The sequence below is a fragment of the Lampris incognitus genome, chromosome 5, assembly GCF_029633865.1.
Source record: "Lampris incognitus isolate fLamInc1 chromosome 5, fLamInc1.hap2, whole genome shotgun sequence".
Lineage (NCBI taxonomy): Eukaryota > Metazoa > Chordata > Actinopteri > Lampriformes > Lampridae > Lampris > Lampris incognitus.
This window is the reverse complement of record NC_079215.1, coordinates 64,222,198-64,236,877: the sequence shown is the minus strand read 5'-3', so window position 1 is coordinate 64,236,877 and position 14,680 is coordinate 64,222,198. Positions and strand designations below refer to the sequence as shown.

The following is a 14,680-nucleotide window of genomic DNA, read 5'->3' as shown; positions in this document are numbered from 1 at the left end:
GACTTCAGGAGGAGCCCCCCAATAGCCCCCCCCCATCACCATACTCAACAGTACGGTGTTTACGATGAAAACCTACAGATTTCTGGGTTCCACAATCTCCCAGGACCTAAGGTGGGCATCCAACATAGACACAGTCATCAAAAAGGCCCAGCAGAGGATGTACTTCCTCCGCCAGCTCAAGAAATTCAACCTGCCTCAGGAACTGCTGATTCAGCTCTACACTGTAATAATCCAGTCTGTCCTCTGCACATCCATCACTGTCTGGTTTGGATCGGCCACCAAACAGGACAGGGACAGACTACAACGGACAGTTGAGTCTGCAGTGAAACTCATTGGCGCCAACCTGCCCTCCATTCAGGACTTATACACCTCCAGACTTAGGACACGGGCAGGCAACATCACTGCAGACCCATCACACCCTGGTCACAACCTGTTCCAGCTCCTCCCCTCTGGCAGGCGCTACAGAGCACTGTACCCCAAAACAACCAGATATAAAAAGTTTCTTTCCGTGGGCTGTCATTCAAATGAACACTGAACACTGTCAATAAATCCATCCATCCATTATCCGAACCGCCTATCCTGTTCTCAGGGTCGCGGGGATGCTGGAGCCTATCCCAGCAGTCACTGGGCGGCAGGCAGGGAGACACCGCTGCACTAGCGCCTCCTCTGGTATGACTGGTATGGCCGCTGCGGTAGAAACCGGAAGTGAGTGGACTGCAGTTATGCACAATTGGGGAGGAAACACCCCCCCCCCAAAAAAAATCCAGTTTTTTAACCTCGGCTTGAATCTGCAGTGTAAGCCCCCTGCTCTCTATGCCCACCCACCTTGACCATTAGCCATTACGGCTTGCTCACTAGTCATCACTTGCCCAGCCAGCTCACCAATAAAACAATCAACCTACTACTACTACTACCACTACTACTTCCGGCTGCTGCCGTTAGGGGGCGCCACAGTGGATCATCCGTTTCCATCTCTTCCTGTCCTCTGCATCTTCCTCCATCACACCAGCCACCTGCATGTCCTCCCTCACCACATCCATAAACCTCCTCTTTGGCCTTCCTCTTCTCCTCTTCCCTGGCAGCTCCATATTCAGCATCCTTCTCCCAATATACCCAGCATCTCTCCTCCACACATGTCCAAACCATCTCCACCCTGCCTCTCTTGCTACCAATAAAACAGCCAATCATGAGACTTGATTTTCTTGTTAACAACTTTGATCTCATTCTGATTAATTATCCAGACCAAGAGAAAGGGTCAAGTCTTGTGTCATTTCTGTGGATCTCCACTCTGCCATCGTGGAGGGCTCAGGGGCCCACATGGTAGATCCGGCAACGGCTTTGAGGGCCGGCCTGCCCTACAAAGCGTGTGGGCGGTGTGATACAGCCTCCACTTCCTGTCCCACTTCCGTGGGACATCCAAACACTTGGGTATTGTCTTGTATCCCTTTCCCGCCTTCTGCAGTTTAATCACTTTGTCTCTTACTGCTAGTGAACTTTTCTACCCATAAACCACAGTGGTACTTTAACCCTTGTGTTGTCCACACTTGGTGTATTTAAGCCATATCACACGAGAGGGAGTGCGGTTCTACTGAATATCTGCAGGGCTGACAATCGCCATTAATTAGTTAAGAGTCATACGCGACAACAGATTATGATTTGTTTGTGCGGCCTCTCCCCAAACGATGGGCTACACCCCCCCCCCTCAGCCATTCCCCCATCGAAATCCCAAGCTGGTCTCGCACCCATCCCCCAAAAATACCTGCACCGCAAAGTGAACAGATTATAAACCATAAGGAGGGAATAATCACCTTCTTCCTAAGCGTACTAGAGAAAAAAGACTTCCCTGCTGAAAAAAACCAAATCACTAAAATAAATAAATAAATAATAAGCCGTCTCTCCCCACTCTGGCCTGCTAGAACTGAGACGGTATAGTTAAATGTCCCAATCCCCCCAACCGGAACAAGAAAAGGGAAACAAATGTAACAATATTGTGATCATATTAATAATAATGACCATCCGCAGGGGCACCGGGTCTTCTGTGTGCGCGATCAGCTGTAATGCTCGTGACTGGCAACCCCAGCACTTGGGGGGGGGGGGGTAAACGCTCCAAACAATTTAAGGGGCTCGTGCGGGGGCCATTATCAAAAGCAGCAAGGATTTCGTTAATTTAGCTCCGCCAACAAATAGTTCCACAACTAGACCGTTGCCAGGCAACCTGAACACAATCGTCTTCCTTGCTACTTTGTATCGTAGGTCTGCACACGTTACCGCTGGCTGGCTACTTTGTATCATGTACATTCATCTGGACGCTGTCACGACCGTTCGTGATTTAACTCACGTGCTACTCATGGAAATGTGTCCGTCTTTGCCGGGCAAGTTTGTTACAATCTGATATTGATAACGACCGTTAATGTAGCCTAATTAACGGTTATTAATAGAACACCTGCGCGGCGGAGTGATACATATAGTTAAAAGTCTCAGTGCTGTTATACTGAATATCAGCACTCACGGAATGCCTCTTGTCCAATCAAATGACTTGGTGGGGGACTAACTGTTGCATAAACCGCCCTCGACTTAAGGGTCGTGTATGAGCCGCCTTCACTAAACCTCTAAATTAAAGCAACTTCATTTAAATTCAAACCCCAAACCAGAAGAAACAAGCTGTCCTTCATCACAAACTGTGTGACAACCTGGGGTTTCCCTCTTCACCGTGAAGAAAGACTGCATTTAATCAGTGGACCCCGCTCGTTTTCATAGGGTCACACATGACCCACACATGTCTTAGGGTCACACATGACCCTAAGACAGTCTCAGTACCCTAGTGGTGTACAGCTTTCAGGAAAATATGAACAAAAAATAATGTTACACTTTTTCTAATGTAGGAAAAAAAACAGATGCGTGAGTATCTTCTAATCCAGAAACTAGCGATGACTTCTCGAGGGGGTGGCCTACTTCTGCTGTAGTTTCTCTCCCCCGCACCCGCCCCGCTTTCATATTTAGGGGCCTTTCCCTCCTCCCCGAGCTGTTCACACGAGCTTCAGAGCTGCTTCTTCTCACCTCGCGACGTCCTGCCCTCCGTGTGTTCGCTCGTTTCTTCACTTCATTCCCTCGACAGGACGAGAAACAGGTGAATTAACATTTCCTTGTCTTTTCAGCTCGACTCCGAGACATTTGAGAAGTTACAGGTGAAGAGGTTGGGGCGATTTGTTGCGGGGATTCTGGTCTTGACTTCAATTCTCTCATTTGGCTTTTCCAAACACTGCCTCTTTCACCATCCATCCACTCATGAAGCCATCCATCCATCTCTCTGCCTTCGCTGTCCATCCTCAGTCCAGCTCATCCTATCCTCCTCCTTCTCTGCAAGTCGTTGTTTATTTCACTTCATCTTTCAGTCTGCCACCCCCCACTGCTAAAAGTCATCAGGTTTTCTCTAACATTGACCAGAGGAACCCAGCTCACCAAGAACATCTCATTTTGATTTAATTCCATCAGACTGGACATGATGTTTAAATGCTATTCGGGAGGCAGGTACTGAGTTGTGGTATTTCCCCCACCCGTATCCACTACTCCTTCCACATCCCTACCTGCAGCTAACCACTCGGTCATATCGATGTCAGGTTGCTGCTACGCTGATAAATAACCAGACCGGGGCCGTGAGCTGAAATTAATGACCACAGTATAAAAGAGGAGAAGAAAAATGAGTTGGCCAGTCGGCACTCGGTGACAATGACTTGTATGTAGAGAGACTCTTCACTGCAAGTTTGATATTCTATTCAATCCATTTCCTGAATCCGAGTGTAATAATTTAGTCATTGTGGGAATCACACGCTGATGACCAGGTCAACATGACGGTCAACTCGGATCAGAACATTTCAGTTATCCACCTTAACGGCAGAAGCCAGTATGCCAACTTCCAAAACATCAGAGAATATCTGAGTCCCTCAAGAATCCATCCAACATAACAGCTATATCTGAGACATGGGCCATCCAACATAACAGCTATATCTGAGACATGGACCATCCAACATAATATCTATATCTGAGACATGGAGCATCCAACATAATATCTATATCTGAGACATGGACCATCCAACATAACAGCTATATCTGAGACATGGACCATCCAACATAACAGCTATATCTGAGACATGGACTAGCCCCAAGAGAGGTGTTGACTGAGTTAGCCGGATAAGAATTGTCTTATAAGAACAGGAGGGAGAAAAATGGTACAAACAAAAATGTGACGGTAATGACAGATGTATGAGGGACAGCGATATTTAACTGTAAAAATTGTGCAAATTGCACATACATACACCATATGAATTTGAAATATGTCTTTTTTTTAATTATCTTGAGAAAATGCAAAGTAAAGCTTTCATGGATTTAACCATTTTTATTACTTATTATAGAGGGGACATTATAAAGTCTGGGTTGGGGACGAGCCCAAAACAGTGGAATTCTGGCACATCTGAATTTCCAACATACTGAAAATGTATTAAGATGTCATCACTGAGACACAAATCTTTTTTTTTCCTTTCATAGCTAACACAACCTAACTCTAACAAATACAATAATAATCATTTATTTTCCTTCTTGAAAATCTACCCTGGGGACAGAAAAACTCCCTTAATAGAAGAATCACCCAAATATGGCTTAGCCCCGAGAAAGGTGCTGACTGAGTTAGCTGGATAAGAATTGCCTTATAAGAACAGGAGGAACAAAAATGGAGGGGGGTAGGGGGCTACTTTGTATGTGAGCAACAGCCTCAGTGATAAGGTGGTAGAAGTTATGTGGTAGATGATGTACTGGACGCATCACAACTTAAATCTGTATGGTAAAAAAAGAAGAACGTAACAGTAAATTGTATATACAGATTACCGGGATTAAATATTGAAATATTTAAGGACTGGATAGAAGAAACGTATTTGAAATCAACACAAAAGTATATGTTCTCAAGCAGGGGTTTCGATATAGACCTGTTAAATCCAAACAAGCACGATAAGACCGAAGAGTTTGTTAATACAACATATAGTTTGGGTTTCCCTCCATCCATCCATTATCCAAGCCGCCTATCCCAACTGGGGTCGCGGGGATGCTGCAGCCTACCCCAGCAGCCATTGGGCGGCAGGCGGGGAGACACCCCGGACAGGCCCTAGTCCATCACAGGGGTTTAGGTTTATATCCTAAAATCACTAGACCTAGCAGAAGCACACCACACTGCGCCACCTTAATAGACAACATATTCACACACGTTACAGAAGGCCACACTGAGGGCGGGCATTTTGATGAATGACATCAGTGACCCCCTACCAGTTTTTACTGTCTATGGCTGCAATTTTAGGAAGAACAAAGTTCCCAACAACATTAAATACACAAGAGTAAGAACAGAGGAATCTACGAATGCTTTTAAAAGATGAATTACTAACGCATAACTGCAACAAAGCTTACGATTCATTCCCAAACATATTTCCATTCTTATATGACAAAAATTGCCCAATAGGAAAATTCAACAGTAAACAGAAAAATAAAGATAGTCCACGGAACAAAAAGGGACTACGTAACGCTCGTCATATAAAATAAGCTCTATGGAGAATTCATAAAGCACAGAACCACTGAGGCAGAAATAAAATACAAAAACTACAAAGACAGTCCAAAGACATGTAGGTCAGGTGAATGGGCCGTACTAAATTGTCTCTAGGTGTGAATGTGTGGGCCCCGTGATGGACTGGCTGCCTGTCCAGGGTGTCTCCCCGCCTGCCGCCCAATGACTGCTCACTGCTGGGATAGGCTCCAGCTTCCCCGCAACCCCAATTACTTTTACTGTTCATTCAATATCCATCCATCCATCCATTATCCGAACCGCTTGTCCTGCTCTCAGGATGGCGGGGATGCTGGAGCCAATCCCAGCAGTCATTGGGCGGCAGGCGGGGAGACACCCTGGACAGGTTGCTGGCCCATCACAGGCCCATCACAGGGCCATCACAGGGCCATCACAGGGCATCCAACCCTGGTTCAGTGTGAATCGTGTGAGCGTGACTTCTGTTTGAGAATGAGCCGGAGACACTGTTTCAGAAACTTGCAGGGGTTTTTCATTGAGTGTCTGTGGGAGGACGGGAAACTGAATTTGTTGCGGTTCGATGTGAAAAAGTTTCACTTACAAGCACGCAGCTGGTTATTCTGGCAGTTGGGAGTTTTTGGTTACCGCAGAAAATGGAGGGCGAGTTGGTGTTTTGCAGCATCCCCTCTTCATTTCCTGTTTGACACAAAATAATAAGACAAAGCAGTAAAACCGCTTCCTGCTCCACAAATGTTCTGATTTACAAATGTAATTGTAATATGAAGAAAACAGAATGAATACATAATGTAACATAAAACACACCATGTAATACAATGTAGCTACTATAATAATGTAATAATATAATAACATATGTAATTATGATGTAATATAATACAAAATACATCAAAATGATAACACAGCATCTTACCCTAAGACTGATTTTCACTAATCTGTAAAATGGCTTCTGTAATTGTTCACAGTAAGGGATTTACAATAAGCCTCATACTGTATTCATAATATGCTACAATAACAACACAATAATAATGCTGTTAACATTTGTTGTCTCGCCAGGTGAGCACTAATAGCCCTGTGTTAGGCCATGATATCATATCATCACTTAAACTCTACCACCTCCTTGTTCCCTCTCTCGTTTGGTAGCCATGCTAGTTGGTTTGCATGTTGTCGCCTGTATTGTGAGGTAGCAGAATGATCTAGTGGACAGTGAAGATGTCAGGGGTGTAGACCTATAACATTATTGGGGGGGGCAGTCGGGTCAGAAGGGGGGGTGGGGTAATATCGACATGTATCATAGCATATAGATATGCAGATGGGTGACAAATTAAAGTAAACCCCAACATCAAGTGTCTTAGTAAGGTGTCGGGCCATGTGAGGGCAGTTCGTCTGCCGTGTAATCATATATGACCATATATGATTACATGGCATATATAAACATCATATATATAATCTTATATGATGTTTGCTTACTTTTAATCTTTGACCATGTATGACCTCTACCATGTTCAACTCTAGTTTATATTGCTTGACTAGATGCTTAAAGCTCCATCCATCCATTATCCAAACCGCTTATCCTGCTCTCAGGGTGGCGGGGAGGCTGGAGCCTATCCCAGCAGTCATTGGGCGGCAGGCGGGGAGACACCCTGGACAGGCCGCCAGGCCATCACAGGGCAAAGGACTTAAAGCTCTTGTGTATCAAATCAATGGTAGTGCTATGAAGTGTCGTCTCCTGGGTGAACTGATAGGGGCCCACTGTTAGCTGGTAGCAGAGGTGGGACGCTCACTCGAGTGTAACAAGGTCTGAAGGAACGGTCCTGGACATTCCCGAGCCGGAAGGCAAGGATGAAAGAAGACCTGACCTATGAACTGTTTGAGCTGAAAACTCTGGGTTTGTACCACTGTGGTTGTGACAATGGGCATGTTTGTGTGGCAGGGTATACAGGAAGTGTGCTCTGAGATCAGGGCACGCACTTGAGTATCTATGCTTTGTGCGTCTGTCGGCGGGCATATTATAGTGTGACAATACGGGGTGCGTGGCATGGTGGCGCAGCGGTTAGCGCGGTCGCCTCACAGCAAGAAGGTCCTGGGTTCGAACCCCGGGGTTGTCCAACCTTGGGGGTCGTCCCGGGTCGTCCTCTGTGTGGCGTTTGCATGTTCTCCCTGTGTCTGCATGGGTTTCCTCCCACCGTCCAAAGACATGTAGGTCAGGTGGATCGGTCATACTAAATCGTCCCTAGGTGTGAATGTGTGGGCCCTGTAATGGATTGGCGGCATGTCCAGGGTGTCTCACCGCCTGCCATCCAACGGCTGCTGGGATAGGCTCCAGCATCCTGCGACCCCAATTCGGATAAGCGGCTTGGATAATGGATGGGATACGGGGTGCTCAGGTAGCACCTCCAGTTACCTCCAGCTTGGTCGGGGCCCTGACTCCACATGTATCGAAGGAGGCATGTGGTAGTCTGCAGCCCTCCCCGGATCGGCAGAGGGGGTGGAGCAGCGACCAGGATGGCTTGGAAGAGAGGGGTAATCGGCCGGGGTACAAACTGGGGAGAAAAACAGGGAATTTTTTTTTTTAAATACTGTAAGAGATTTTTGTCTCACTCCTCATTTGTTGTCAGAGTGGAATTAAATAACTGCCACGACGAGCCCCCAGAACAGCCTCGATGCTCCTTGTCGGAGATACTACAAGTCTCTGAACTCTGCTGGAGGGATGGACACCATCACTGTCAGAGGCGAGTGCCGATGGGGTCCCGGGTGCACGACTTGATCGCAGGCCTATGATCAACAAACACCAAACCGATCAATTATTCATGCAAAATGAATTAGTCACTTATCTGACTAACTGGCTGAAAGTTTGAGCTGATCCCAGGACTAGAAGTGATGTTAGGGACAGAGGTGGCAGCAGCTTCTCCTGAATGACGAGCCCTCTGTCGACTAACGAGCAATTTCAGCTTTGGAAACCTCTCTCTCTCTCTCTCTCTCTCTCTCCTCCACACGGTTTTCTAATCTTCTGTGTGCACCAGTTTTTTGTTTTTGGATTTTCTACCTTTTTCTCCCCAATTGTACCCAGCCAATGACCCCACTCTTCCGAGCCGTCCCGGTTGCTGCTCCACCCCCTCTGCTGATCCGGGGAGGGCTGCAGACTACCACATGCCTCCTCCCATACATGTGGAGTCGCCAGCCGCTTCTTTTTACCTGACAGTGAGGAGTTTCACCAGGGAGACGTAGCGCGTGGGAGGATCACGCTATTCCCCCCCAGTTCCCCCTCTCCCCTGAACAGGTGCCCCGACTGACCACAGGCGGCGCTAGTGCAGCGACCAGGACACATACCCACATCCAGCTTCCCACCCGCAGACATGGCTAATCGTGTCTGTAGGGACGCCCGACCAAGCCGGAGGCAACACGGGGATTCGAACCGGCGATCCAAGTGTTGGTAGGCAATGGAAAAGACCACCACGCTACCCAGACGCCCTGTTCTGTGCACCGTTTTTGTATTTATGTCCAGAACACATCCTCCCAGACAGCATCTGGATGTGGGCCACTTCGGGCAACGTTGCGGCACTGACGGCCTTCTTCTGGCCCTGACACAATGGATGTGAGCCTGAAGTGGCCCACATGTATAATAGCAAATATGGCCCAAATATGCCAAATCACATGTGGGCCTTTTCTGGCAAAGACGTGGCGCTCTGGGCAACATGTGATCCGGATGTGGCCCCGAAGTGGCCCGTGTTGTAAATGGTGAATGTGGCCCAAATATCACAAAACAAATATGGGCCACCTTTGGCAAATATAACATGCAGCATTGCTATGGCTTGGTTCTGGCCCAGATCTGGCAAACAGGAGCGGACCGCCCAAGTGCCACCATTCCACGCGGTATGTGGGCCGGATGAAAGAAAGGTGAAAGTCGGGTGTGGGACGGGTCCGGGCCACAACAATTTTGCTGTCCGGGACACATGTGGGCTGCTATTCCTCCCTTGCAGAAGTTACAGTATTTTTTTGACTTTCGAGTTAACTTCAGCAGCCAAGGTAGCTGGGGAGAATAAATACTCGTGGACGGAGGACCACATGACGGATGTCCCAGCCGAGGTGCGACAGCACCTTGGTGGTGTCCGCGTGGTCTCACTCCAGGTAGGATTTCACAGAAACATCACTGACAAGAGATGCAAGTGAGACGTTCTCCGTGACCTTTAACCTGCTCAAACAAGTTAATCTCTGGCTTGGTCGGCGTCCCTACGGACCCAACTGGCCGTGTCTGTGGATGGGAAGCTGGATGCGGGTATGTGTCCTGGTCGCTGCACTAGCGCCTCCTCCGGTCGGTCGGGGCGCCTGTTTGGGGGGGAGGGGGGAACTGGGGGGAATAGCGTGATCCTCCCACGCGCTACGTCCCCCTGGCGAAACTCCTCACTGTCAGGTGACAAGAAGCGGCTGGCGACTCCACATGTATGGGAGGAGGCATGTGGTAGACTGCGGCCCTCCCCGGATCGGCAGAGGGGGTGGAGCAACAACCGGGATGGCTCAGAGAGCGGGGTGATTGGCCGGGTACAACTGGGGTGACAGTGTGTGTCCTTGCGGTATCTCATGTGTTACCCTCTTTCTTTTGTCTCCCGCTACAGTGTCACAATGAAGAGCACGGCCACCCAGTTACTGAGTACACTCGGCTTGATCCTCCTGATTCTTCCCACATCTGCTGACAATACAGTACAAACAAGTCACCATTCCTCTACCTCCAACCCAACCGGTGCCAACAATTCAACAACCACACCTGCAGGACCTCTCACAAAACCAAATGGTGCCAACAATTCAACAACTAACCCTGCAGGACCTCTCACAAAACCAAATGGTGCCAACAATTCAACAACCACACCTGCAGGACCTCTCACAAAACCAAATGGTGCCAACGATTCAACAACCAACCCTGCAGGACCTCTCACAAAACCAAATGGAACTGTAACAGATGTCGACAAAAGTGTAACACTACCTAGCATGAGCTACATCACAACCCCAATGAGCAAAAATGTCCCAGGACAGGGACAAAACAGGTCCTCGCCTTTTATCTCAACCACGGCAGCACCCAAGTCTTCGCTGAACTCCAATTCCACCACCAAAAACCCTGAGGAGAAAGGCCCCAAAGTAATACTCGTGGCCATTTTGGTGTGCATCATCGTGATTGCCCTGCTGGTGTACTTCATCCACACTATGATCGGAAACAGGGAGTCGAGCCAGGACTGCTGTGCCACCAGGCTCCTGTTGGGCTTGAGGGAATGGATGACAGCTATGATCACAGCGCTTGAGGACTGCCTGGGCTTCCACCTCTGGTCAGGGCTGAAGAACGACGAGGAGGACGGGGAGGAGGAGGAGGAGGAAGAGAGGGGAGCGAAGAGCAGAGACACCGAGACCGCGGCGGAAGGAGAGCGTAGAGGTTCGCAAGACAGTGACTTCTCAGATTATTCTGGTCTGGAGGGGATGAACTTGAGAGACAGAGTGAAGAACAGAGAGGAGGAGGAGGAGGAGGAGGAGGAGGAGGGCGGTCAGAAGGAGAAAGAAGAGGAGAAAAGCAAGAGTGCCCGAGAGAGAGGCCAAGGTTGTGAGACGAAAAACAAGGAGGAGGTAGACTTGTGCGATATCACAGTGTTGTAGAGGAAAAAGAAGTGGTGGCCAAATGTGGGAATGGAGAGATCATTTAAAACGGAGACGTCAAATTTGAATTTAAGGCGGAATTGAGAAGAATTTAAAGGTGCATTCTGTAACATCCGTACTATCCCGACTGGCGATATGCAGCAGTGGCGGCTGAACGGTGCCAGCTGAAACAGACTCGTGGCCCAACCCCGTTCCCGAACCTGAGTGTTTAAGAAAACACAAGAGCCAAGCTGAATTTGTAGTTGCTGTTCACGTTGCTTCGTTACAGAGGCCGGCGTGTAGGCGGATATTACACACTGCACCTTTACCCCCAAGATTTACATGCATCCAAGTGTGCTTCACAATACCTTCTATCAAAGGAACTGTGAAAACCTCCACCTACCCAACCACATCTATTGAGTACCGTGTGGGTGCACCGAAGTACCAACTGCAAAACTAAGCACCAGGCATCCCGAGTCACATCTGTGAGGCAGGTTTTGGCCCACTGACGGGTTATGGGGGTAGAAAGGGTCCATAAGAGCAGAAACAATCCCAGCTAGACTGCTGGCAGGTATGGTGGCTACCTGAGATCGCCGGTAGGGGATCTGATTGCTGGGGGGGGGGGCTGCATTTTTAAAAGTATTATTTAATAGCCATGTCTCCTCTATTCAAAGAATGGCTCCCCCCCTTTTTCTCCTCAACTGTACCCGGCCAATTACCCCACTCTTCCGAGCCGTCCCGGTCGCTGCTCCACCCCCTCCGCCGATGCGAGGAGGGCTGCAGACTGCCACATGCCTCCTCCCATACGTGTGGAGTCACCAGCCGCTTCTTTTCACCCGACGGCTCGGACGAGTGGGGTAATTGGCCAAGCACAATTGGGGGGGGGGGGTTAAAAGGAGTTTAGGAGTGAGGTTAAGCAGCTGGAGTACGAGCGTCATCGTTTGTATTGGTGCAAGGTTAGGATGAAAGTGCAGCAAAGACTGGCTGTTGCCGAGTTACACAACACTTCCTGTTTTGACTGCAGCCGAAAAAGTAGGTGGGGCATATTTTGTTGTTCTCATTTCAGTCTCGTATTAGTCACACAACATAATCATTTGTCTTCACTATATGTGTCAAATAATATGTAACAATATGAAATAGATGTGTTATTTTGAACACACACACACACACACACACACACACACACACACTCTCTCTTGTTCATGTTCATGTTCAATTTGTATTAATTCAGATCTGCTATTTTGAAGAAAATAAAGTTTGGTTCCATGAAAAATAAAGGACTTCGTACCTTCTTTCCCCCCAACACAGATCTACAGAGGAATTCTGACCTGTAACACCACAGACGTCATTATAATATGTTCTAAAAAATACTTACAAGCAATTTATTTTAGAAAGTGTGTTCTGATTTTAGTCCACCATACTCGGATAACATAATTATTTCTCTTCACTAAAGAAAATATACGTGTTATTTTGAAGACACACACACACACACACACACACACACACACACACACACACACACATCAAAATTTCCTCTAAAGGCCTGTTTACATAACATTCATCTAGATGTACACATAGCCGACCTTTTCTCTGAAGGTCTGTTTACGTAACATTCACCTAGATGTACACATAGCACACCTTTTCTCTGAAGGTCTGTTTACATAACATTCATCTAGATGTACACATAGCAGACCTTTTCTCTGAAAGTCTGTTTACATAACATTCACCTAGATGTACACATAGCAGACCTTTTCTCTGAAGGTCTGTTTACATAACATTCATCTAGATGTACACATAGCAGAACTTTTCTCTGAAGGTCTGTTTACATAACATTCACCTAGATGTACACATAGCAGACCTTTTCTCTGAAGGTATGTTTACATAACATTCACCTAGATGTACACATAGCAGACCTTTTCTCTGAAGGCCTGTTTACGTAACATTCACCTAGATGTACACATAGCAGACCTTTTCTCTGAAGGTCTGTTTACATAACATTCATCTAGATGTACACATAGCAGACCTTTTCTCTGAAGGCCTGTTTACATAACATTCATCTAGATGTACACATAGCAGACCTTTTCTCTGAAGGTCTGTTTACATAACATTCACCTAGATGTACACATAGCAGACCTTTTCTCTGAAGGTCTGTTTACGTAACATTCACCTAGATGTACACATAGCAGACCTTTTCTCTGAAGGTCTGTTTACATAACATTCACCTAGATGTACACATAGCAGACCTTTTCTCTGAAGGCCTGTTTACATAACATTCATCTAGATGTACACATAGCAGACCTTTTCTCTGAAGGTCTGTTTACATAACATTCACCTAGATGTACACATAGCAGACCTTTTCTCTGAAGGCCTGTTTACATAACATTCACCTAGATGTACACATAGCAGACCTTTCCTCTGAAGGTCTGTTTACATAACATTCATCTCGATGTACACATAGCAGACCTTTTCTCTGAAGGTCTGTTTACATAACATTCACCTAGATGTACACATAGCAGACCTTTTCTCTGAAGGTCTGTTTACATAACATTCACCTAGATGTACACATAGCAGACCTTTTCTCTGAAGGTATGTTTACATAACATTCATCTCGATGTACACATAGCGGACCTTTTCTCTGAAGGTCTGTTTACATAACATTCACCTAGATGTACACATAGCAGACCTTTTCTCTGAAGGTCTGTTTACATTATATTCACCTAGATGTACACATAGCAGACCTTTTCTATGAAGGTCTGTTTACATAACATTCACCTAGATGTACACATAGCAGACCTTTTCTCTGAAGGTCTGTTAACATAACATTCATCTCGATGTACACATAGCGGACCTTTTCTCTGAAGGTATGTTTACATAACATTCATCTCGATGTACACATAGCGGACCTTTTCTCTGAAGGTCTGTTTACATAACATTCACCTAGATGTACACATAGCAGACCTTTTCTCTGAAGGTCTGTTTACATTACATTCACCTAGATGTACACATAGCAGACCTTTTCTATGAAGGTCTGTTTACATAACATTCACCTAGATGTACACATAGCAGACCTTTTCTCTGAAGGTCTGTTTACATAACATTCACCTAGATGTACACATAGCAGACCTTTTCTCTGAAGGTCTGTTTACATAACATTCACCTAGATGTACACATAGCAGACCTTTTCTCTGGAGGTCTGTTTACATAACATTCACCTAGATGTACACATAGCAGACCTTTTCTCTGAAGGTCTGTTTACATAACATTCATCTAGATGTACACATAGCAGACCTTTTCTCTGAAGGTCTGTTTACATAACATTCACCAAGATGTACACATAGCAGACCTTTTCTCTGAAGGTCTGTTTACATAACATTCATCTAGATGTACACATAGCAGACCTTTTCTCTGAAGGTCTGTTTACACAACATTCATCTAGATGTACACATAGCAGACCTTTTCTCTGAAGGTCTGTTTACGTAACATTCATCTAGA

The 14,680-nt window shown here is 46.6% G+C and overlaps 1 protein-coding gene across 1 annotated transcript; it reads left to right on the top strand.

Moving 5' to 3' along the window:
* Nucleotides 1-3,033: 3,033 nt before the first annotated feature.
* Nucleotides 3,034-11,763, top strand: LOC130112500 (uncharacterized). The gene is made up of 2 exons (XM_056279887.1): nt 3,034-3,127; nt 10,186-11,763. Exon 2 carries the CDS (start codon nt 10,193-10,195, stop codon nt 11,207-11,209), a length of 1,017 nt encoding a protein of 338 aa, XP_056135862.1. The 5' UTR covers nt 3,034-3,127; nt 10,186-10,192; the 3' UTR covers nt 11,210-11,763.
* The last annotated feature ends 2,917 nt before the right edge of the window (nt 11,764-14,680 follow it).